At 33.5% G+C, this 27,160-nt stretch overlaps 1 protein-coding gene across 2 annotated transcripts in view; it reads right to left on the bottom strand.

Annotated features, from left to right (window-relative positions):
• LOC133195795 (uncharacterized) overlaps positions 1–27,160 on the bottom strand; it is a 103,307-nt gene that overhangs the window by 30,915 nt on the left and 45,232 nt on the right. For both annotated transcript variants that reach the window (XM_061331740.1, XM_061331741.1), the window contains 3 exons: positions 15,874–16,061; positions 14,295–14,366; positions 12,246–13,140 (listed from right to left, as the gene is read on the bottom strand). In XM_061331740.1, coding sequence (XP_061187724.1) covers positions 12,246–13,140; positions 14,295–14,366; positions 15,874–16,061 — 1,155 coding nt within the window. The remainder of the gene's footprint in view (positions 1–12,245; positions 13,141–14,294; positions 14,367–15,873; positions 16,062–27,160) is intronic.

Below are 27,160 nucleotides of genomic sequence, written 5' to 3'. Positions count from 1 at the left end.
AAATGAAAAGAAAAATGCTTGTTTTGAAAGTTTATTTTGTCGCAAATTTCGCATGTCCTTAAGGTTTTGCCAAAGGTCAAGATGTCCAAAAATTTATTTTTACAATAGCTCCAAAACTATGTGAGGTATAAAGTTAAAACTTTTACAGTTTATAAATATATCATTGATTAACAGATAGAAAGTATCACTTGAAAATAAATATTTGAAAAAAAAAAATTTTGAGAAAACAAATTCAAAAAATTTGCATATTTTAAAAAAAATGCAACTGCTTAATTCTGTACTTTTAGTGAAAACCATCATTGCAGAAATAATATATGTTTATCAATGAAGGGCAAGTTGGACGTGAACGGTCTCTGAAAGGCTGTTATTGAAAGCATGACCTGTATAAAGACAAGACCCCTATAAAATCCGCCATTTGCAATGTACTTTCGGTTTCAAATCTTAACATTTGGACAAAATAAACAGGGAAAACAACTTTCCAGAGGCTATCGAAGTCCAACTTGCCCTTCATTGATAAACGTATATTGTTTCTGCAATGATAGCTTTCACTAAAAGTACGGAATTAGGTGCATTTTTTAAAAATATATGCATTTTTTTAAAAAGATTTTTTCTCTATAAAGATTTTTTTAAGTATTTGTTATCAAGTGATACTTTCTATCTGTTAATCAATGATATATTTATAAACTGTAAAAGTTTTTAACTTTATAAACCACATAGTTTTGGAGCTGTTGTAAAAATAAATTTTTGGACATCTTGACCTTTGGCAAAACCTTAAGTGCAGTCATCCTTTCCTTAGATATTTTTCAGTACTCACTCGTAATACAACTCATTTAGCTGATTGGTCGGTTAGAGAGTCACGCCAGTGCCTCGATTAGCATATGAATTTGTTCTTACATCAGAAAAATTGCTTCATCAATCTGTTCGTAATGGGGTGGACCAGCCAGATTTTACAATGTTTTAAATACAACATTTGAGCGCAGTTAGGTACAATTTTCTCCTTTCACATATAGGTAGATTTCAATAAAATACAGCGACCATCCAAAGGAGAAAAATGTACCTACTTGCGCTCATATATTTTAAGGGCTTCAAAGAGTAGGGCGGGGCCAAATTTCAATGGGAATTGGATGTAAAAATGGAACCCCTACTCAAAATAAAGATAAATATCTTCCAAATTGTGTTTCTATTTTCAGTAAAAGTAGTATTCCATGACGGTGCACATATTAGTGATTATGTGGATGCAAAATTAGAGTAAAATTTAGACATTTTATTTTTTGTCAATTTACCGGAGGCCGTATGGCACATCATCCTTTACAAATACTACAATAGACTTTTTGCTTGAATTATATGTTTGAGTTACACTATATTGTATGTTATCTGAAAGATACACAAAATTCTATCATCTGGTTTCCAGAGGGGCATCTCAAAATATATTTTATGAATTTTTCCTGTTTTTATGGAGTACTGCAAAATACGACAGATACTAATGATTCATACAAAAACTATCATAAAATAATTTTTAATTTAGATTTTCAAATTCCTGTGTTTAGAATTTCATGAGCATATATTTTATACATATTCTTTTAGAACATTTTTTTTTATCCCCCTCTTAAAGAACTTTATTTTATCATAACGTCATAAATTCACTATAACAAAGTCCATCTACCTATCAGCTGAAAATTAAAAAATCAGTTTTTCAGAATTGCAAGTAGATTTTTTAACCTGTGGTTTCTTATTTTTGTTTGATTTGAGTGTAAATAAGCATACCGTAATTTTTGGAAGATAGGACGATACTATTTTTCTCAGAACCACTGCGGTTGTCCTATTTAACTAATCGACCTATCTAAGGCTCAAGTTTATGAAAAATGCCCCAAAATCAGCGAAATTTATGTCAATTTTAAAGCAAATCTGTGCCATTTTCGTATTTTTTTTTTTTTTTAAAATTTTACTGAGGAAAAAAAAAAAAATAAACAATAAAGAATTACATCTATATTCCATTGATTTCTTACAAAATAAGTTCCATTGAATATCCACTGATGTACAAAAAAAATTTTTATATCATCTAGTAAATAATGTCTCAAAGTATATTTACAACATGCCGTGTCCATCTTGTGAAGTTGGAAGTCACAATTGTTTACTAAAAATAAAACCGCAATCGTATCAAAGTTTAAAATATGGAAGAGTTTTCACAATCGCAATTGTACTTTTTTTACCATTTATTTGTAACGATTAATTGAAATAGTATGCCTAAATATTTTTTCACTGTCTTGTGATATTTATTTAAATGTAAAATGCGTGAAATAAATTGTTGCTAGTAAATTCCTAAATTTATTTACCAAATATACCACTAGTCATAACTATTTTGTTTTATATCCCAAGGGGTACACTGAATTATACAAAGATTGGATTCTAATAGAATTTTAATTGTCTGACAGATAAAAGGATATACACTGTGTACACAAAGGTGTTAACACCTGTGTTGGTTTAAACACCCGCCGGGCATGATTAACAGATCCACGTGCCGTTATAGGGGTATCAGTGCTATACATCATTGAACAAACAAAACTGATATTCATGATGACTGTTAAATTGCGAATGTACTCTCAATTAAGTTAATTTTATTTTTTACAACAATATCTCAAGCAAAATTATAGCATGTTAATATGATTAATTTCAATTGCTCACTGTTACATGTAATAGTCATTCGCATGTTTTAGCAAATCCCTGGACAAGAAATATAACTAGAACTGTCCAAAAGGGACAAATACCCCCCGCTGGGTTTTTCAGAGAATTAAGGTACCAAATCACTAATATTTTCTAGATGTGAGAGGTGTTCACGATTTGCTTAAACATTTAGAGTGAAAATTTAATTACTCATTATATTTTTTTTAATGAATGAAACTAAGGTGCAGCCTAATAAAACATCAATACTAATAATTACAGTGTTTTTTATTACATTGAAAAAATAGTTTGCAACTATCTGTCATCTTTGTGAGACATGACACTCTGCAAATTGATTGTTGAAAAAAAAAATATCATAATTAATTATACAAAATCAAATTGATCTTAATACCTTTATATCAAACTCATTTTAAAAATAAAAGGCTGGTTCCAGTAACTATGTATTTTGACAGACATAAATAAATTACAATTAAGAGACTTAGACAACAGAGATCTTCATTTCTTTCTGCCCAATTCCCAGGAGATATAGATAAGACCTGCTTGATCAGAGATGCCCTAACAGCTTCCCACACTGAACTCATTTATTAATCTTTAACTGGATGCATGTCCACTCATTACTCCCAAGGGACAAATGGATTTACACTATCTGCTGTGTAATGTAAAAACTGTTTTTAATACTTTGTGATTTTTTTTAGTTCTAATGAGTTGTTTTAAGCTGTAGTTCACATTTTTGTACAGATGTTCTAGATTCTATGTCTCAAACCTTAGACATGAACCCGAAATGACTAAGTCAATAAAAATTAAAAAAAACAAACTGTAAAATGCAGAAAAATTATCAAATAATGTTGAAAATACCAGGTGCACATCTTCATATGGTAAATAATAAGTGTACAAATTTTCATACAAATCTATGCAGTAGTCTCTGGGAACAGATCTGGACAAAACCACATAATGAAAATGAAAAAAACACCTGTAAAATGCAAAAAAATTATCCAATCATGATAGAAATACCAGGTGCACACCTTCATATGGCGAATAATAAGAGTACAAATTTTCAGACAAATCCTTGCAACAGTTTCCAAAAAATGGTCCGGACAAAATCTCGTCTACAGACAGACGGACAGACAGACGGACAAGCTGATTCCAATATACCCCCCTAAACTTCGTTTGCGGGGGGGTATAAAAATGGCGGTCATCGAAGTTAATATTGTATTCGGTAAATAATGTCAGAATAAAAGAATATGTCCACGATGTTCTAAAATGGAAATGATTATTGTTTGATTTTGGGTATTTCCCTAATTATAGCTGTTGTATACTACCGTATTTATGTGTTTAACGACGGAGTCAAACCACGACAGCATTGAACAGGCAAGTTGGAGAAAATATGTTATATCACAATTCAAGGAAGTTTTAACTATGTTTTTATAAAACACTATTAAAATGCTGTACTCATAAAAATACCAGTTTATTTTCTCAATACATTAATGTCACCAGTTAAGATAAAGAGGTTTACATCTTCTGATATGTAGTATCTATGTAGGAATCTCTTGAAAATCGATAAACAAAGCCTCGTCCTATCTTCCGAATTCATCCTATCTAAGGATTTTTTAAAAATTAAGGCTGAAAATGAGCCTTTCGACCTATATACCCCATCGACATATACCCCAAAAATTACGGTAATTTTACTGAAAACCCAGTCGGCCCCCTTAAATTAAAAAAAATAAATAAAAAAAAAAAATCACTATTTGCAAAATATTTTTTTCAAGAAATGAACTTTTATATGTAACATTGCAAAGCATTAGAAATTCCATATTCAAACATGAAAAATTAAATAAACGTATACAGTTGAAATTCGGTATCTTGAACACTGATATCTCAAATATACTATGGATATGTCGAAGTGATTTGGAAGTTCCAAACACTTATTCTCTATTAGGAGTGAAACGGTTCACCGCGGTATCGATTCACCGCAGTATTTTTTCTCGGTTTGATACACGGTGCAAAATCTCTAATTTTCGGTTCGGTTCATTTTTCGGTCGGGATCGTTATTCAGTCGGGTTTGGTATAAGGTAAAACACTGGTCTGGGGCCAGTGAATTTTCAATCTGGGCTAGTATATTGCAGACGGCATGTGCACTTTGGGTCAGCATTTCTTTTACGTATAATAAAATTCATTCACAGTCGGGCTAGTTAACTTGACAGGGTTGTGTGTCCCAACCTCTGCTGTTTCTTATTTTGTTAAATTGTACTTCTAAGTATCAAAATAAAAAAATATTACCATCATTATTATGGTTTTGGGCCAGTCTTTTTAAAATCTACTGGCCCAGTGGGACTGTGAAAGTACTAAGCCGACCAGAAAAAATTTAAGGCGATAGCCCGAGTGACTAGTAAACAAAAATAATTATTTCTAGACCTGATGCGGTCATTTTATTTCCTCCCAATGAATTTTTCTATATATTAATGTAACTCTGTTAAGCGGTCAGGTGACCATGATAGAGAGTCAGGTGACTCCTAAGTAAATAATTGTCTTAGACTAGTGTGGTGAGATCATGGGGAAAAAATTGGCCTAATTTAAACCATTCAAAATACTGGATAATCTATTTATTTCTTTAACAAAACTCAAACAAGGGTGCTAATGACCAAAATGGTTATTAAAAAAATGAACTTAACAGAATCTAAAACTTATGGAATTGGAATCTGGTTTAAAACATTCTGAGTGATATTAAAACTAGAAATATGTCCATTGGACATGAATGCCACGCTGAGGGTATATTAGTAATGCAACATGAAAATTTGTATTAGTGTATGAAATTTGATGAGAATATCTTGAATAGTTTCTTTAAAATTGAAATCGAGATCTAAAAAGTTGGATATAGATGATAAATTCTCACCAAATTATGCATAAGTGTATAAGCTTACATAAATATATCTTAAATGGTTTCTTTAAAATTAATCAAAATGCAAATTTAAGAAAAGTGAAGTCAAGGTCACAGGAAAGTTCAAGGTCAAATGTTTTTGATGCAGTTGAATAATTCTCACAAAAACGTATCAGCATATTAAGTTTGACAAAAATATTTTGAATGGTTTATTTAAAACTAAGCTCAACACTAATTTAAAATAAATGAAGTTAAGGTCATGGAAAGGTCCAGGTCAAAAAATGTTGAAGTTGAAAAGGTTACATCAGTATGTATTAGCATATGAAGTATCATAAAAATATTATGAATGGTTTCTATCTTGAATGGTATCTTTAAAACTGAGCTAAACACTGAGTTAAGAAAAGTGGGGTCAAGGTCAAATGAAAGGTCAAGGTCAAAACATGTTGATGCAGTTGAAAAGCTTACATCAGTATGTATCAACATATGAAGTTTGATTATACTATCTTAAATGGTATCTTAAAAACTGAGCTAAACACTAAGTTAAGAAAATTGAGGTCAAGGTTAAATGAAAGGTCAAGGTCAAAAAATGTTGATGCAGTTGCATAGCTCTTATCAATATCTATCAGCATATGAAGTTTGATAAAAATATCTTGTATAGTTTCTTTAAAACTGAGCTTTGAACAGAGCTTAATGTAAAATGTGACGGAAAGATAGACGGAAGGATGGAAGGACAGAAGACGGACATGACAAACACTATATGCCCCGGCCATATTCATGGCGGGGCATAAAAATAAAGCATCCTTATTTATCTATTAATGGATACAGATAACAGATATAATGATTAGGTGTTTTCTTAATTATTAGTTTACATTAAGCATGCACCGTTCACGGTAGCTCAGTCGGTAGAGCGCTCGCTCCGTGATCGGGAGGTCATGAGTTCGAATCTCAGCCGCGACTGACCTAAGTCGATAAAAAATGGGTAGCAACTCTTCCTTCGCCATGCGCTCGGCACTTTGAAGTGAAAGTTGCTGGTCCTTCGGATGAGACCTTAAAAACCGAGGCCCCGTGTCACGGCAGGCGTTGGCACGATAAAGATCCCTCACTGCTCAATGGCCCTGAGTGCCGAGTAAAGGTCAAAATTTGAAGCCCTTCACCGGTATAAGGTGACGTCTCTATATGAGTGAAAAATTCTCGAATGGGACGTAAAACAACATACAATCAATCAATCAATCACATTAAGCATGCCCAACTCCAATAGGTGTAATTGTGTAAATACTGTACACCACCATTTATTCGCGTGCGAGAAATATTCGCGAGTTTCGCGACCTACTTTAACTTGCGAATAATAATCGCCGCGAACCATTTATTTTGATTTGTATTTTTTGAGAATGTTTCCTCAGTCGCGAAAATTAATCGTCGCGGATTGATTTCAGACTGACAAATCGCGAATAAAAGATGACGCAATTAATAGTGAGTTTACAGTACATGGCAGACATTTTTTAACACCTAGAAAACATATTATTTGTAGAAACCCTAATTAACTGTTTTATATACGGTAAGAGTAAGACAATCATTAGGATTAGTCATGCTTCATTGCTCACAATACCTATAATTTAATTCTGGTATTTGATTGGATAAAAAAATTACTTTATACCATATAAATTGGGTTGCCTACGTCACAATGACTTGCGTCAAAAACGTATCAATCCACCTGATGTTACATTTAAATTCTGTACAATCTGATGTCATTTTTTAAGGGCATCATCTTTTTTCTTACACTAAATGAATGAAAATTAAATTATAAGGAATGAAATTAATAGCTACCCAATTTATACTGTATAAAGTGGGTTGGAACAGTTTATGCTTTTTTATAAACCGCTTCATGGCTTATAAAGCGTAAACTGCCCCAACTCACTTTATACCGTATAAATTGGGTATCTTTTAAATTCATTCCTTAAGTGAATTTGATATCAATTTGTATTGTGCACTACTTTGATCAACTGAGAGTACACAACTTGTCTATTTATTATGCACAATTTGTGTATTTTTAAACATACAATTGTTGATTTTACGTAACTTAACATGGTTTTTTAGATGCAGTTTATATAAAAATACTTTGTATTTTATTCATGGCATTACACTATAATTTCTTATAATAAACTGCTAAAAGAAATTTTAAAGTTTTGTTGTTTGGATGGTGGATAATGCAATGCCTTACTTTTTGTTGGAGTCATCAAATTTAGCTTGAACTTAATGTTGAGAATATTTAAAATTAAAATTAAAAAAATCTTAGTGAGACCACTGATGTCCAATACACATCTTTAATATTCTATGATGTAGAATTGTAAAACACAGAACTAACATAATTGTCACCTCTCTATAAAGGTCACTTTTAATGATTCCTGCAGGTGACTGCTTAATACAGGTTTGACTGTAAGCAAATGCCTTTAACTTTGATTTTTTGGGGTTTTATTTTTATAGAGACTGTAGCTCTACTGGTTTGTACTTATAACAAAGGAAGAGAAGAGTAGCACTTGGACTTAAACTTTGTAACAGCAATAAATAAATAATAATCCTTGTTTTACTCTCTTTACTCTCTTTTTGTGGCAAGATGAATCAGACTAAAACTGTAGAAGGAGTAGCCTTTTAAAAGAATTTAAGAAAAATTTCGATTTTTGTTACCCTGGCAACATCATTCATCAAAATCAAAAAACAACTAGTGGGTATTGTTTTTTTTACAAAAAAACACATGTCTCCCCTTCTTTACCAACATTAACGAGTGCAAATATATGATCAGGGTCAAAAATAATAATGCAGTGCATCTCAACTCAAATTCTGTGTACAAAATTTCAAGTCTTCATGTCAAACGCATCTCAAGTAATGGTCTGGTTGTGTTTTTCTTAATTTGACCTTGAAGAAAGTGGTCAAGGTCAAATATTTTGATGCATTACATTTAGTCTCAATGTTGTCTTTCCTTGTTCCAAGTTTGAAATCCTAATGTCAAAAAGTTCTCAAGTTATGACCTAGACTATATTTTCATGTAAACAATTGACCTTGACTTTATTAATAGGTCAAGGTGAAAAAATGTTGCCATTCACCCTTCCTCTATACCACCTCTCCATGTTCCAAGTTTGAAGTCTTAATGTCAGGGTTCTCAAGTTATGGTCTAGTCATGTTTTCTCTATTTGACCTTGAAGAAAGGGGTCAAGGTCAAAATTTTGAAGCGTTGCATCTTGTAACAATGTCTTCTTTTTATGTTACAAGTTTGAAGTCCTAATATCAAAGGGTACTCAAGCTAAGGCCTGGACTCTATTTTGATGTAAAAGATTGACCTTGACATTATAATAATTGGATCAAGGTCAAAAATTTTGGTGGCATGCATCCATCCTTCATACCACTTCTGCATGTTCCATGTCTGAAGTCTTTATAACAAAGGATTCTTAAGTAATGGTCTAATCAAGTTTTTTCCCTATTTGACCTTGAGGAAGAAAAGAGGTCAAGGTCAAAAATTTTGGTGTGTTGCATCTTGTATCAATGTCTTCTTTCTATGTTACAAGTTTGAAGTCCTAATATCAAAGGGTACTCAAGCTACGGCTTGGACTCTATTTTGATGTAAAAGATTGACCTTGACCTTATAATAATTGAATCAAGGTCAAAAATTTTGGTGGCATGCATCCCTCCTTTATACCACCTCTGCATGTTCCAAGTTTGAAGTCTTAATGTCAAAAGGTTCTCAAGTTATGGTCAGATCATGTTTTTTCCCTATTTGACCTTGAAGGCAGAAAGGGGTCAAGGTCAAAATTCTAATGCACTGCATTTTGTCTCAAGGTCTTCTTCCTATGTTACAAGTTTGAAGTCCTAATATCAAAGGGATCTCAAGTTATGGGCTAAACTCTATTTTGATGTAAAAGATTGACCTTGACCTTATAAATAGGTCAAGGTCAAAAATGTTGGTAGCGTGCACTCCTTCTCAATGTCATCTATCTATGTTCCAAGTTTGAAGTCTTAATGTCAAAGGGTATTAAAGTTACGGCCTGGACAAAATTTGGATGAAGAAGAAGAAGAAGAAGAAGAAGAAGAAAATCGACAAAAACAATATGTCTCCCCTGGAAGGGGAGACATAATAAAGAATTATGTATCTCAGTGTAGTCTACTTGCATGCCACATTATATTAAAATCAGACCAAACCGTAGGCGAAGCAATTTTTTTTTTAAGAAACCATGGCAAAACAGTTCGTTGAAATCTGAAACCAGTACACAGAATTATGTATATTAGTGTAGTCTTCTTGTGTGCCAAGTTATACTGAAATAAGACCAAAACTGTAGGAGGAGTAGCATTTTGAAAAATTGTTTACACACAGATGGACAGACAGACAGAGAGACAGACGGACGAGTGGTTCTTGATAAGATTTTTAAAAACATGCCACCAAATTTTCACTATTTCTTTACTATCTCCCTTTGAAACAGGGCGCTTTACTTGAACAAACTTGAATCCCCTTCATTCATGGATGCTTTGCAGAAAGTTTAGTCAAAACTCCCGTGGTTCTAGATCAGGAGAAGGAGATGAAATTGTGAAAAGTTAACGATGACAACAAAGATGGCAGACAATGGACAAATTTTAATCAGAAAAGCTCACTTGAAGGCTCAGGTGAGCTAAAAACACTATAAGCCCCTGCCATATTCATGGTGGGGCATAAAAATTACATATTGCATGTGTCTGATGCCTTCTAAATATTTACAAAGATTAATGCAAACCGCACTATAACTTTGGGAGAATTTTCATTTACTCTACTCTAAGTACAAAGATTAATGCAAACCGTACTATATCTTTGGGAGAATTTTCATTTACTCTACTCTAAGTACAAAGATTAATGCAAACCGTACTTAATCTTTGGGAGAATTTTCATTTACTCTACTCTAAGTACAAAGATTAATGCAAACCGCACTATATCTTTGGGAGAATTTTCATTTACTCTACTCTAAGTACAAAGATTAATGCAAACCGCACTATATCTTTGGGAGAATTTTCATTTACTCTACTCCAAGTACAAAGATTAATGCAAACCACACTATATCTTTGGGAGAATTTTCATTTACTCTACTCTAAGTACAAAGATTAATGCAAACCGTACTATATCTTTGGGAGAATTTTCATTTACTCTACTCTAAGTACAAAGATTAATGCAAACCGTACTATATCTTTGGGAGAATTTTCATTTACTCTACTCTAAGTACAAAGATTAATGCAAACCGTACTATATCTTTGGGAGAATTTTCATTTACTCTACTCTAAGTACAAAGATTAATGCAAACCGTACTATATCTTTGGGAGAATTTTCATTTACTCTACTCTAAGTAATCAGAGCAACATGACATTGATATAAAGAAATGAATATGCAGAATCATGCATCTTGACATTGTCAATTGTGTACCACTTTTTACTGAAATCAGACCAAAACTGTAGAAGTAGTACTCTGAAAGAACTTAACAAATATACTGCTATAATTTAACCTTGACAAAATCCAATAAACAGAATTAGCAATCTCCATGGCCTAAAAATCTTATTTTTTTAAATACTCGAGCCTTTAATTAGGTTATATGAGAGATGAAAATCAATGAGTGAATACTTTTACTTTTATCAGATGTCCAAATACTTCAGAGCATTAAATACCCCCTGTGGGATGAATCATAGGTAATCAAAGATTATAAAGCTCACCTCGATGAATGTTATCTATAAGTAAGGCAAATTTCACATCATATTATTTTTCTAGTTAGTGTACATCCCAAGAGCAATATCCATGCAAGTTTGGTTTAAGTAGGACTTATAGTTACTTGGGAATCGACCTGCTCAAAAAACTTTTAACCTGTTTACTATTCAAGAAAATTTTCAGTTCCAACATCCAAAACAAGTCTAATAGTTTCCATCCTTAGATGCACCATCTATGCAAGTTTAATCATAACAGGCCATAATATCACATGTATATAGTTACTCCAAAAGATTACCCTGGTCACTCAACTGGAAAATGTAAGTCAGATTCAGAATCCATAGCAAGTCTGGAAGTATCCATCCCTAGAGACCTCATCCATGCTAATTTGGTTAAAATATGGCTAAAATCCACTCATGTGGAAAATCTAGGTTGGATCCAGCATCCGAAGCAGGCTGGTTAATGTATATCTCTAGATGCATCATCCAAGCAAGTTTCGTCCAAATAGGGCTTATATTTAATTGGGAATGGACCTGCTCCCAAAACATTAATCTGGTCACTCATCTGGAAAATCTAGGTCAGATCCAGCCACCAAAGCAAGTGTGGTTGTGTCCATCCCTGGATGCATAATCCATGCAAGTTTGGTCAAGGTAGGGCTTATAGTTACCTAGGAATAGACCTGCTCTAAAAACTTTGACCTAGTCACTCATCTGGAAAATCTAGTTCAGATCCAGCATCTGAAGCAAGTGTGGTAGTGTCCATCCCTAGATGCATCATCCAGGTAGGGCTAATAGTTACTTGGGAATGGACTTGCTCCTAAAACTTCGTCCAGGTGAGCTAAAAATCAACCTTGGTTTGTTACAAACTTACAAGCTGGTTTACTATTTAACAACCAAAATATTATCTACAAAAGTTTGAATCCAGACATAGGATATTTTCTAGCAATGAAGTCTATTACATGTATACAGAAGCATTATTTTTGTTTACCTCTAGCTGAGGAAACATCTCGTTTTTCCTCCTTCCACATATTCGCTTGGGTTTGATGTTGGGACTCAGCAATGATTTCTGACACAGAGAGCTTGTATTCTTCACCAAATTTTGTTGTTTCCTCCACTTTGGAATTTTCCCCACATTCTTTATAAAAGTCAGTCAGTCTTTTGATGGTTCTTAGGAAGATGGCATTTATAACAAGTTTAATGCCATGCTTCTCACCATTTTCATCTCTACAAAGTTTGTTAAGGGCATCTTTCAGCACTCCTAGATTTTCTTGTTTGTACATGTCCTCTACAGAGACCACAGACCCTTCCATTAATGCTTTAAAGCAAAGATACAGTCGAGTGATTTCCCGCATTTCCGTCATGATGCCGTTTCTAAACTTACTTGGTATGGCGGATTCAACTTTTCTTGACAAGAAATGTTTATAACCAAACATCTGTATTATTTTATTTTGTCTTATTAGATTTCCTACTTCCCCATCTCGAAATTTGTTTAAGATTCCTGTTAAAAACTTTTCATCCATATGACCATCAGAAGGTTTGAACAGATCTTTTTTTAGACCTTCACACTGTGTACCACAATGCACCTTGTGTCTGAAAAAGGTTCTATGGGAATAAAATCTCCTACATTTATTGCACATACGTAAGCTGTCTGGATTTTTGGACCGTCTCTCTCTCATAAGTTGATCATCGTCTGATTGGTAATGTTTGAGGTTATACTGGTAAATTCCCTCAATTCGTTTCTGGTTAAACCACTTGTTCTGGGTTTCTAAGGGCTGTTGTAGAATTTCTCTTACTTCATTGTGAGTTTTCTTATGAATTTTAATGTGCTTTTTTAATCCACCATTCAATACTTTTTTACAAAATACACACATACGTCCAGGTCTCTGTGTAAAAAAAAAAAAAGGAACTTAAGATATTTTAGCTGTATGGATGTGTCCTTGAAAAAGTGAGGCATTGTAAAAATACTAATGGAACTGTCATATTGACAAGAGGCCCGAGGGCCTTAACAGATCACCTTTTACAAAACTAAAGGATCAACAGAAGTGTAAAATAAAAAGAAATACACTTATTGATGAAGATATGTTACCCTAAATGAACAGAAATAGGATAATCAGGAATAAACAAAATAGTTTTGTACTCTGTAGCAAATTGTAAAGTAGATGTATTTACTTGCAAGTGCTAATACACTCCCATTTTCCCTAACACACTTCAGTCTGAATGAAACAATAGTGCTTGAATACGTGTTGCAAACCTAGCACATTCCCTCTCACAATGGCCAGATATTAAGTTATTTTCTGTACATAAATGGCCAACTTAATTTATCTGAGACAGAAGAATTCTTTTCACTATTTTGTTATTACTGTATTAACTATCATAAAGTATAATGTTGAGTTATATGCTCATACATAAATAACTTTATAATATGAATTTTTAAGCATGACCATTTAATCCCCATTGTCTGATACACTCAAATACATTAACCAACTGGCAATGAAACAAACATCTGTAATCAAAGATTACTATGCTCACCTCAAAGAATGTTTTCTTTCATAAGGCAAATTAAGTCTCACACCAAATAAATATTTTGTTTATACAGCATCCCTAGATGCAACATTAATTCAAGTCTGGGTAAGTTTTCTAGTGTCTCTGGATTAAACATTCTTCGAAAACTTGATTTATTGAATCATCCATGAAATGTAGATCAAGTCCAGTATCCAGAGGAAGCCAGCTAGTGAACATCCATAAAAGTCTGATTCAGGTAAAGTGCTTAAAGTTACTTGAAAATTGACTTGCTTTAAACTTTACCCTGTTAAATCAACCTGAGGGTTCTTTGCATTGACATTCCCATGCTTTAATTCCCTAATGCACAAAATGTCCCTCAAAACATCAATACAGTTAGTTATTAGCATCAAATTTTGACTTGCTTTTCAGAAAGGATAACATTTGAGCTTTATATATACTCAAAAATGTGAAGTTAATGAAGAGTGATCAACCTCATAAATGATGTTCTACTCACCACTGTAAGCGATTTATTTACCTTTTTTCCTGTGGATTTCCCAGAGGATGTCCTCAATTCCTTAAGATGGATTTCTTCGACTTCATTCTCAGTCTTGATAAAATGAAATTAAATATCAAAATCGTACTACATGAATAATTATAGTCTAATTCAACAAGTAATTTGTAAGGGATTGACATTAATAACAGTTGTCCAATTGCCAGGGCAAGGAATTTCTACATTCAGGCAAACTGTCAATATACTTGTCAGACCTGGCAAATGAATTTTTTGAGGTCGGTAAATCTTTTTTGAAGCTTTCTTATTGCGAAAAACAGAAGCAGGGAGTTTGAAAACTCTGAATTTTTTTTTGATTTTTACAATCCCTGGCAAAGTTGAATGATTATAATGAACTCCGATATAAAGAATTTACGGATAAAGCGAATTTATTGTGTGTCCCATAGAGGGTGAAAAGAATAAATTTCAATCACTATACATTTTTAAGATATCAAAATTCAAATTATTGCACTCACATTTTTTTCAAAGTTTTTATATTTGAAATTTAATTCATCATTAATTTTGTGATTGTTATTATAGAAAAGGAAATTTCTATTATTTTATGTAGGAACAAGTAATTTTGTTTGTCAGTTTTTCTACATGTATTCCATTCCTTAATTCTAATTAGATAACCTGTTTTGATTTCTGCTTCAGGTCTAAAAATAATCAATACTCATGGATTGATCTCTAGTACGAGAAATTTACATTGTTTTAATTGTAAGTTTTATTGAAAATTAATAATGAATATTTTTTCATTTAAACAATTTATTTCCACTTTGGAGAATTTCTAACAATGGATGCTAGAGGTTATGTGACACTAAGTCAACAAGTCAAAAGAACACCTAGCATGCTTGAGTAATGATATTGCTATCAAGGTTGCAAATAACATTTTTAACTTAGGGGCCATTTGGGCTCCCAACTTCACAAGTTTTACTAAAGTTGATATTTAGGGGCCCACTATTTACTGTTCATTTGGTAAAAATAATCCCAAATACATTCCTGTCCACAGTCTTTCATTTCATTTTTCCTGGGGATTTCAAAAACAAATAGTATAGAATTCCATGTTTTCATTCACTTCAAAATATGTATTTTGAATTATATGTTCCTATCATAAAATTTCAGAAAGCATACTTTACCAACAGAAAGTGTACATTACTGACTTTCATAGTTCATAAAGTGAAATATTTTTACCCATGGTAGCAGCAAAAAATCAGAAAACATTTTCAACATTTTAATTTCAGGAGGAAAATTAATGAATATAAAGCTGCTAAATGTGAAAAATGCACAGTGAGCACCTTAATAGGATATGAACTACCAGAGTAAAACCTGCAACCATTGATAATACTTTCAAGGAAAAATTTCATGGAAATGATTCTGGTTTTGAAAATGTATAGTGAAAACAAAAGTGCATTTAATAGTAGAACCAAACCATAAGGTTTAGGAAAATGTACGATAAAATTCTTACTTGCCATGTGGGCAATAATACCCTCAAGAGTTGGTCGCCCACAGGCAAATTTACTTGCATTTGCAAGTGGCTATCTCAGGGATTAGCCATTAATCTACTGACCTGTTTCTCCTCAGAGGGTCTTACAATGGAAGCAGGCTGAACATCTGGAGAAGAAGTCAATTTCTCTTCACTGTCTTTTGTGTTTGGCTCTGAGTTAACTTTTGATGTATCTTTTGATGTTTCTTTTGAACCAGTGTTCACCTCTGGTGGCCCAATTTTATATCGCTTGTTTGAACACATGCTGTCAGCTAATAAGATAGAATATTTTTTATTTTTTAAACAGTCAGGGGTGAAACTGAAATCCCTCATTTTGAAAAATGATGGATAATTGTCATGTGTACTAACCATTGTAATTACTTTTTTTCGTCATTCTTTGTCAATATGACTAACAATCATATTTTTATTTTCAACTTTATTCCTCTACCCCTGTTAAAGCAAGTTTTGAATTTACTGCTGCAAGAAGTGTTTACGTGACTTTCATTTCATCAAGGTTACTAAGAACTACACACGCTAACTTTCGATTCCTGCCTACATTTTACACCCATTTAATTCAATACTTATGACAATTTGACCGTAAAATCTTTGTTGAATGCAAAGAACAGTTCAATGGTAATTGACTGATAATTTTAATGCCAGTGTTAAATAGTTAATTATTCCTAATTTCAGCTCTTAAAATAAGGGGGGTAGACGATATTTTCCATTGAAATCGGGCTTTAAAGCATCAACACATTTTAAAATATTCTTGGATATGAATAAATGTTCCTAAAATCTTTTCTTATGTTTTACGCATATAAAATTAAACATATATTATTTAATAAATACAATATTTCAGTTGTAAAACCCTTTGAAATTGGTGAAAAAATAAGCATTTTTGTAGTTATTTGGCTGTAAACATACGTTCCCCCCCGTGAAACACAAAAAGCTTTGGTATGAATTTGTAAAATGACAATCCATATTACGTGTAAAAAGGAATTTTTGTTTCATGGGGGGGAAAGATGTTTTAAAAATATTTTCCGTTGATTTCTATTGTGAAAAGCACAAATTTTACCCAAATTATAGAGTTATCTCTCTTTGTTTTCCCAAAGAAGTAATGTTTTATGAAAATTCATATAAATATTTATATAAATATGAAAAATCATCAAAATATGTTAACTTTTGAAAATTGACTTGGAGGTAGGCGGGAGAACAATGCTATCGTTCGCAGTTCTTTCTGCTGACCACGTGCATTAGAACATCAACACAGAAGGTGAAAGTTGTTATTTTATAGGTAAAATGCCGAATTTTGGTAGAACAAGTTTGCTACTTTTTCATGGCTTTTAAGCCAATAATAATACACAGTACATTGTCTTGCAATTCATGTAAGTGTAGAGAAATGTTTTGACAATAAATTTAAATAATAAAACATGGGTAATCAAAGATTATGAAGCTCACCTTGACGAATGTTATCTATAAGTAAGGCAAATCTCACATCATTTTTTTTTTCTAGTTAGTGTACATCCCAAGATCAATATCAATGCAAGTTTGGTTTAAGGACTCATAGTTACTTGGAAATAGACCTGCTTAAAAAAAACTTTTAACCTGTTTACTAATCAAGAAAACTTTGGTCAGTTCCAACATCCAAAGGAAGTCTGGAAGTTTCCATCCTTAGATGCACCATCTATGCAAGTTTAATCATAACAGGCAATAATACTCCAAAAACATTACCCTGGTCACTCATCTGTGAAATATAGGTCAGATTCAGTATCTGAAACAAGTCTGGAAGTGTCTATCCATTAACCAAAAATTTGGCTAAAATTCATTCATGTGGAAAATCCAAGTCAGATCCAGCACCTGAAGCAAGTGTGATAGTGTACATCCCTAGATGCATCATCCATGCAAGTTTGGTCCAGTTAGGGCTTATAGTTACTTGGGAATGGACTTGCTTCAAAAACTTTAACCAGGATGCCGACACCAATGCCGGAGGTATTAATAGCATAAGCTGTTCTCGAATTTGTCGAGTTGAGCTAAAAATGATGAGTTTAAGTCATCATAAAAAAAAGTATGACTAGTATTCATCATTTTCCAATTGACACATTTCAGTCTCAACCCAAACTGTTTAATAATTGCAATTTAATTAAAATCAAACCTCTAAGATCAATGTCACTTGCTTTCTCAAATTTTGGGAAATAGTGTGACAACTCAAAGGGAGGGAACCTAAAGGAAACAAAGGGATTATGGTCCACAAAGTATGGAACAAAACAAAATAAATATAAGGGAAACAGAGTGAGAATGGGGGAATATATAAGGGATCAAAAATACATAAAAACAGCAGAAGAAATGCCATATTAAATTAGCATCTCCCCAGCTTTTAGCTCTCATTCCCTTCTTTGCTGCATCTGCTCCCTCACATTTACACTTTTGGATTCTCACTCCCTCCTGCATCCTTTTTCTCTGAAGTTGTTGTCCTTGCACTCTTGCTTCCTTTGTTAGTCTTGTTCTTATCTACAGCCTTAGAAAGTGGACTATCACAGTGCTCCAAGTCACACTACTATCAGGTCGCTAATGGCAACCCAAATTTTTTTTTGGTCACCATTTCAGAATTTCTGGTTGCCATCAACAGATATTTCACTCGCCATGATGAAAACGTTTTGTGAATAACACATTTAATATATTATAAAAGCAAGGAACAAAGACTCATATACGTACATGTATAATGTCTTTTTTTAAATCAGAGCCCATGCTACTTACTACTATGACTAAACAATTTGCTAGACTTAAGAAACCATTTATGAAATACTGTATAACGGGTTATTTTTACTGCTGTAAATTTTTACTAATTTTGGTTAAAATAGGTTGATTTAAATTTTTACGCGTTAATTTTTTACGAATTGAGCATGTCCATAAAAATCAAAATCATCAGAACAGGGAATTATTTAATCTTAGACTAATTATAAATCCTGGATTTTCAGAAAATTTTGAAATCAGGTGTAGTGCCTGAAGACTAACTTAGTTTTGCTTGAAATATCAGTTTTCACTGTAGTAGATACTGTCTAAATGGGTAAGTGTGTATATAAGAAGCTAATATAATTGAATTATTGTTTATTTTTATTCATTCATGTTTTTATTGTGTTTCAATTTCATATTTTTATTGTTTTTATTGATCATAATTATCATTTCTAGGGTTAATGCCTTTTATGCAGTGTATCTGGTGTTCTACTGTTGTTATCTGTAGAAAATAATGACGCATGCGCAGATGGGGGTTAGTCGATGCCTGGCATCAAAAATCGACTAACCCCCATCTGCGCATGCGTCATTATTTTCTCGCTAAATTCTGCAGTTTTCTGCAATCAAACGGCGATATTAAAATAATCCATCGAATGTCCGTCATTAAATTATCCTACGACTCCACTGCTATCGCAAAACGTTCCTTCCAAGTTGTAGATATCCATTAAACATTGCCAACAACGCACGGCTTCATAGTCCCTATGAATGAAGACCTGACTGAAGAAATGACTCGCAGCTAACGAAAATACATACCGATGCGTAATCAGCACGACAACTGCTAACACCTACATGTGTTTTCACAACTGTAACAACTTTTAAATCCCACGAAACGCCCAGAAAAACGCAGCGATGTAAACACTACCAAATTTACAGCAGCTTCCTAATGCAGACAACCACTACTCGACGTCACAGTCGTAAAATACGACGTCACAGGTACACTGTTTTCCCGAACTTTTCTAAAGCAAAATGGCGATTAAGCATTGTGCGTAATATAAGGCATACTGTCTTTGCTGTTTAGCACACGTACTTTTAATTGTTTGTAAAAAGTTCTCCTTAAAGCAGGTAATTGAATATCACAAGAGGAAAGGAAACTGGAATGTCTTTAGTACAGAAATCGGTCTTTGAAATTTGAAGATCCATGATCCGCCCACTTCTAAGAGGTGCATATTTAGTGTGCAAATCGAGAGTTTTCAAGCCATTGTGACGTCACCCTCAATAATTTGTAACAGATCAGTGAAATCTTATAAATGAATCATTAAAAAAATAATAAAGAGTTAATCTGTGGAAAAGTCCTCAGAAATATAAAACAAATTTTTACTGATTAAACAGGTGATATTTTTAGTTGTGATAGTCGGTATAAGAGCTTTACAGAGCTTATGTTATTTGTTATTTCATTGTACAAAATGCCGACTTTGAATAAAACTTACTTACTTAAAGGTGTAAGGCACAACAATTCTCCACAAGGCAGCATTGATATTGTAGTACTTGACGTACATGTAAATATACTGTAGATAATCCGTTTATTTGAGATACCCCACCTGCCCCCGAAATAAATTTGTATTGAACCCTTTTATCGATCGATTTGTGTATGATCAAGAACTAACGAGAAGTGGGTTGACTGGGACAGGGAGAGAGGTGTGACTGGAACAGGGTGGGGATCGACTTCTTATCGTTTATACAGGTCCCTTAGCAAATAGCAAATGGATTTCTGTTAAAATATATATAAATCCCCAGCGATTTTATATGATATTGGATAATGATCCCCTTTTTTATATTAAATATTCAAAAAAAAAAAAAAAAAAATTCTAGAAACCTACCCCCACCAGGAAAAATGCTCCCGTATACTCGGTGAAATTCGTAAGTTTCTCTATTAAAATATCGAAAGCCACACATGCTTTTGTTCACACTTTATTGATAGAGTCTTATACAAACAAAATTAAGATGTATTATAAGAATTTTTAGTGTGTGTCTGTGTGTATTTGTGTGGGGGGGGTGGGGGGGGGGGTGTAGGGGTGTTTGCGGATATCCTTCCCAACATCCCCTTGAAATACTCCATTGAGCACAGGTGCAAGAGACATTTCTATAAATATTTACCGTTGGTTCAGCCGAGATTTATGAATATAAAATCGCTTTTTATAGTTTTTAACTAGTCTTTATAGATTATAAGTTCGACTAAAATCTTAGCTATATTTGTCACTTGCCGAGAAATTGAAGTTATGGAATGAGTAAGATATATGTTACTGTCGATGTATTTTAAGTACATGTATGATATCCCCCGAATATCCTATTAGTTGCTCCATTCTTTCCCTATAATTTCTAGTAGATCTGTCATTAACGGGGAAAAAATCTTCAAATATACAAATTCGGTGTAATACATGTAGCACATTTCCATCAAAACTCTTGTGCTAAACATATCTATTTATTTATGAAAAGCAATATAGAGATATAACATGCTCATCAGTTTTAATAGAACTATTATACCTGCCAGGCCACCTGTGAAGGAAATGTCACTCAGAATTGCCGAGGAAAAGAAGGGCAGGGGGAGGGGTTTCCAAACCCTGCTCAAGGAAGTGCTGCGCTTTTAGTTCCGTTAAATGACAATCGCTCAATTTTTATCGTCCAAGAGAGCAGTTCTTCTACATTAAAAAATAATATTAAAAACATTTTGAAGTTTAAATCTTTGTTTACGATTTTTGTTTCACAGAAGCTTATATATATTTTTATCAAGTGAAAACTCGATCACTAAAAGATACTTTATAAATCTGTGACCGTGTAAATTTGGACGGTACTTATAAATTCGTCTGGAACAGCATCCGTTGTTTGCAGAACGAACGGGGTGAGGGAACGTTGGCGTAGGGGGGTACGAGGTATAGGTAGAGGCGCTGTGTGGCCGTGAGGTAAAAACAAAGTATAGGTGTGCCGTATTCCCGAAGGTCCACCAATATGCAATTCCAGAGATAAAACAAATGATGAAGGATTCCGTATTTATTAGATGAGTCTCAACGATGGCAACAGTTTATATGAATCAACAAACAGACATATTAAACAGTTAAAAATGATCGAGTCGGATCTGGCCGAAGTGGCCCCGGACTCAGAGTCCTGACAAGTCGGACGTGGCCGAGACTGGCCTTCGTATATTCCAGACTAATAATTGAAATTATACGTGACTATTTATAAGAATGTACATAATGAGTAAATAAATGACAGGTGTTGACATTTAGTGAAATGAGTGAAAGATTCACAGGTATGGATTAATTAAATAAACTCAATGACGCTTTGATGTTTGGACATAAAAAAAAACAGATAATTACACAGTGTTGTTTTTAGAGATTAACAGTTCTTGAGACATAGCACTCTGTCTCTTTGTAACAACAGATCAAGAGTCCAAAAAGTGTCACTGGTCAATTAAACAATTAGATTCGCGAAACATATTGTGAGAAATGAAATATGACACAACTTAGAAATTGAAAAGTAAAGTCCAAAATAAAGTTCTTTTTTGAACAGTGAATTTTTCACGGTGATAAATCGATTAGTCTGTCAAATGGTCTAGGTGCTGGCCGTGAGTGTTTTATTCTGTTCTTCGCAAGTTAGATTCCTTCAAGAACCATTTTAATATTTATCAAAAACATCATGAGAATATTTTGTCGACCTTTACTGAATAATCCATTCAACAAAAAATTGAAAAAAAAAAGGAAGGGGGTGGGGGGTACAGTACTTGTATTTACAGAAGTTGCATGTTAAGTTATTTATTATTATTCTAATAACTGTCATCCTCATCGGAAAGTCTAAAGCGAATTAAACAAAAGTAATAATGTAACATGTCTTTGCCTCCTTAATTTTGTAAAGACAAAAAATTAAGAGATTACACACACATTTCGTCCTCCTTTGACTCTCGTATCAAGCCTTGGCTTTCGGTTAAATGAAATATAGTGATACTGTATTTTGTATAGTTTTATCTGATACCATTTTATTTACTGAGTATGTAAAATTAGAGGTGAAAATCATGTTACAGAAATTTAAGGTAACGTATTATGTATGCATCTCAATACATGTACCTGAAATTCCATCTGTATTTAAAAAAAAAAATGAAGTGTCTGATGAGACTGTAGCTTTGCTGTTTTGTACTTAAGGGCATTAGCAAGGTTCCTGGCTACTGTATAGAAGTCTCTTCAGCAGGTTTAATGGTACTAAATTGGACCCCCCCCCCCCCCCCCCCACACACACACACACACACCCCCGAAATAAGTTTTGCAAGTTTTGGTATTTTTCTTTCATTTCTTTTCTTTTTTCGGGGAAGCGATATGCTTGTCAAAATTTTTCAGACGCCATCTATTATCCCCCCATTTCTTGAAAAACGATGCTTCGTGCTTGGTGTATTCCTCATGATGCCAGCAAATCATTCTTGAATTCTTTTGAATGATTTTTTTTTCTTTGTGCAATCCAGATAAAAAGTTTTGAAGTCATGGATTTTGTGGCCACAAACATGAATTAATGCTTTACCCTTTGTTTATAAGAATAAGCATATATAGTTACTCGGATGATTGTCCCCCCCCCCCCTTTTTTTTAAACACATGATCAATCCACTCTGTAAAGCATGCTTGATAGTATTTTCACACAAAACGTCATATATCTAATGTACTGTCATTTCATTTTTAAATGATTATGCTTTGCGCTTCATTTTCAAGCCCCTGTTTAATACACAAATAAAGCAGCTGAGGATTTTTTATTTTGAAAGTAAAGATAATATTTGAATATCCTGTGAACTCTAGTTTAATGAATTACAAACACAAATATTAGCATCTGTTTAATATTTTAACTAGTGATTAGATACATGTACTTCAGTTTGAGTTTGTCGTTAGGGTGGCACAGTGTTTAGAGCGTCTGCTCTAGAGTTGCGGAGTATGTAGTTGATCCTTACGTCGCGGGTTCGAATCCACTACGGGACGTGGAGAACAGTCCTTCGAATAAGACTATTTAAACCGAGGTCCCATGTCCCAGTAGGTGCTGGCACGAAAAAGATCTTTTACTGCTCAATGGCCCTAAGTGCCTAGTATATGTCAAAATTTGCAGCTCTCCACAGGCAAGTGGTGGCGTCTCCATACCAGTGAATTCTCGAGAGGGATGTTAAGCAACATACAGTCAAACATACAAACAGACATTTTGAGTTATGTATCCAAACTATTGAGATTTGAATGCATGCTTGTATAAATGAGATTGAATGTGCCAACAATTTTAACTATGAAACTCAGAAGAATTTGATAGAGGAATATTTTTCCCCCGACGAACTTAGATGGTGGCATAATGCTTTTGTCCCGTCTGTCCTTCTATCTGATTCTATCTGCAAAAACTTCAATTGAAATTTGAACTGCTTAGTTAAGCTCTTCATTTTTCAAATATTGATGTCGTTTTAAGTGCTGTTACCTTACTTCTCCTGGATTAGCCCAATGTTTGTGTTTACATCGAAGTACTGAATATATGCATTTATTTATTTAAAATAATTTGAAGTGTACTTTGCGTTTTCACCATCGGTAACATTTGAGGAAAATACAGCGAAAATACAACACCATCCAAGTGCAAGTGTGTTCATTTTAGGTATTACCGTGAATTTCAGAATATTTTTTTCTTTGTTTATTATGAAAAACACTTAGTCTTCCTTTCGTCGATCCATTATCGCTCCTAAAATAGTAAGAACTATACAGATGGGTAGATTTTTGGAAGATGAATGGACGCTAAACAGATAAAAACTTAATTAAAATGTTCTTGCTGCCATTTTGCCAATTACAGTTGGAGAAGGAAACAGAATATCTTTCCACGTGTGATCATCATACTACCCTGGATCTATGTTACGTGATGATACCAATATGAATGATTTCTAATGAAATGTGATGTATCAAAAATAGATTATCGCGGTGTCACAACAAATTTTACTACATATATTTTTTGTGATCGTTTTGCTAACAACTTTTTTTCTGAAATACGCATGCTCGACCTCACGGTAGGGCATCCTGGGAATACAACTGTAGATAAACTGTACCATGACAATTTCGTTTCATTATCTGTTAAAGATTCGTGCTTTATTGTTCAACATGTACATAAATGTACGAAAAGTAACAGTTACTTATGTCTTATAATGCAAAGACTGAAGATATCAGGTAATTCTAAAATTATGATAAATATCTATCTTTTCTTAACTACTTTCCGACATGCTCGGATAACAACCTCGGATATGCTTGCCGAACTTGCTGGAAAGACCCGAGAAGATGCTATTGCTACAAAACAGTACCACACTGCATGGAATATTTTAAACTAGGTGCTCATTGGTTCTACTGATCCCTTATTTTCACCTTAAAATTTAAATTACAGTAAACTACAGAATACTTATAACATGACTAATGAGTAATGCCATTGGCAATGTGAAGCCCACTCTAGATTCACCTTTCTGATCGAAACACCCCCCCCCCCCCCAGTTCACCACTATGCATTTTTATTTATAATTAATCGATTCAGCAACTTAGACCAATGGTTCAGATATCTACTTGTGTGTTTTACGATGGCCACAGCGCTAGGTCAGCTTTCTTTTTAAAGGATAAGCTTGTAGCTGATTCCATGTTACGGCAAATATAAACAATAACGCTTACATTATACGACGAACTACTTTATTTGATATTATGCACTGACAGCTTGATTATAAATCTATCATAAGCATTTAATGAGATTTTTTTGGCAATTACTTTGAGATGCAATATTTATCATGTTTATGCAGTAAAAAAAAGGCTAAAGTCTCCAAACGCAAAACACCTATTTCGAAGGGGGGATGGTACATTAGTACATTTCTTTTTCAACTGCGGGAGTTTGCGAGTGCTCGATCTAAATGCTACAACAAAACGGGAGGACTGCAGGAAGCACTTAAATAAAGATTTACAACAGTGAAAAACTATACTAAGGACCCCCCCCCCCCCCCCCCGGCATTCTACTAGGCTGCATTGTCAATAAAAAGAAATCTCTCTTTTTATGCATCAGCTGAAACGAGATATTTAAAAATAGCATATAAAGACAAAGGGTTTACATTATCGATAATATTTAATCTACATTACTATCGACAAAATTAAGGAAATGTAAACCTCCATGTAAAGTGTTAACTGTTGTTCGAAGAAGAAATTATAAAAGCATTACTCAAGTCTATTATTATATATAACCAGGAAATTCTGATTCCTTTATTTTTCTGGGAATTTTGATACTTTTCAACTTAGATTTTTGGCCATATCTTGAATATACAGTGAACAGTTTGTCAGCGCAACTCCTCATAAACTGCTGCACAGAATTTGGTCAGACTTTGCAGATATTAAGGACACAATGTGTAGATGTGCATATTACCAGGAAATTGCTATTCCTTTATTTTTTCTGGGAATTTCGGCACTTTTCAATTTAGTCGAGTGTTGGACATGGACTTACAGACAATCTGACAATTTTCCTTGTGTTTTTCCAAGATAATTAAATATAAAAGCATTGTTCACCAATTGGGAAAAATACTGCCAAATTGGGGAAAACTGAACTCATTTTCAATGAGGATTCGGCCTCTGAGAAGGTACTGATAAATCCCTGCATGTTGTTGAATTATGATGTATAATAGTATGTTTATTCACCAATCGAGGTCCCTCAGAGGGCAAATACAATTATTACAATAAGATCACATTTAATTAAATAATATCAAACTATCGTAATATGGTAGAATATTAAACATGTTATATTTAAGATGTATGTTTAAATGGAAGATTACAATACCACAAATAAGATGCTCGTGAAAATGCAAGATTTGTTACATATCCACAATTGTCTGAAACTGGGACAAAAATATTGAGAAGGTAGAAAACCACACGAAGCTAAAGAAAAATGGTAATAATGATAGAATAGCAGCATACTATTATATAGTGATTGAGCTGCGCAATTTATTCTCCATAAGCCAAGGCAGCATCCGACATCGATCCCAATGCAAATTACGTCACTTCCGTTTCGCACAGAAGTATCTCACTCACCCACAAACAAACACGCAACTCCGTTGGGAGGGGATAAAAAATACACAGAAAAATCGAACAAGTGTAAAAATCTATCATAAAGATGTACTTTTCTACATGGGAAGAAAGTCTGTGGATTTTCTCTGGTGTAGCTGCATTCAATCAAAGCGCAATTAACGCTGACTTACGCTTATCTTTATATTATCAGAGACAAATGATGTCAGCAGTGTTGATCCAAAACTTCTACATATTTAAGAGGAAAACTTTAAATTTTATTTTTAGAGAACAATATGCCTTTATTTTTTTTTTTTCGGGGGGGGGGGGGGGGGAAGGGGCATAATTTCAATATTTTATGTGCTCAATAATAATAATAATACATTTAAAATGAAACATATAATTATAGAAAATAAAAGAGTAAACAATTAACAAAGTTAAATAAAAAGGAAATTAAAATAAATGTTGGAATTAGTATGTAACCCTTAATTTGATTATAGAAAGTATAAGTATGCCACAGGTTACTAATTTTACCCCATTTCATTGACCACGCAAAACGCAGGGTTCCACCTCCCCTA

This window comes from Saccostrea echinata, unplaced genomic scaffold (assembly GCF_033153115.1).
Source record: "Saccostrea echinata isolate AGI-Se365-2 ecotype Australia unplaced genomic scaffold, CSIRO_AGI_Sech_v1 ptg000029l, whole genome shotgun sequence".
NCBI lineage: Eukaryota > Metazoa > Mollusca > Bivalvia > Ostreida > Ostreidae > Saccostrea > Saccostrea echinata.
The sequence above is the reverse complement of the archived record's forward strand: the minus strand, read 5'-3'. Positions and strand labels throughout refer to the sequence as shown.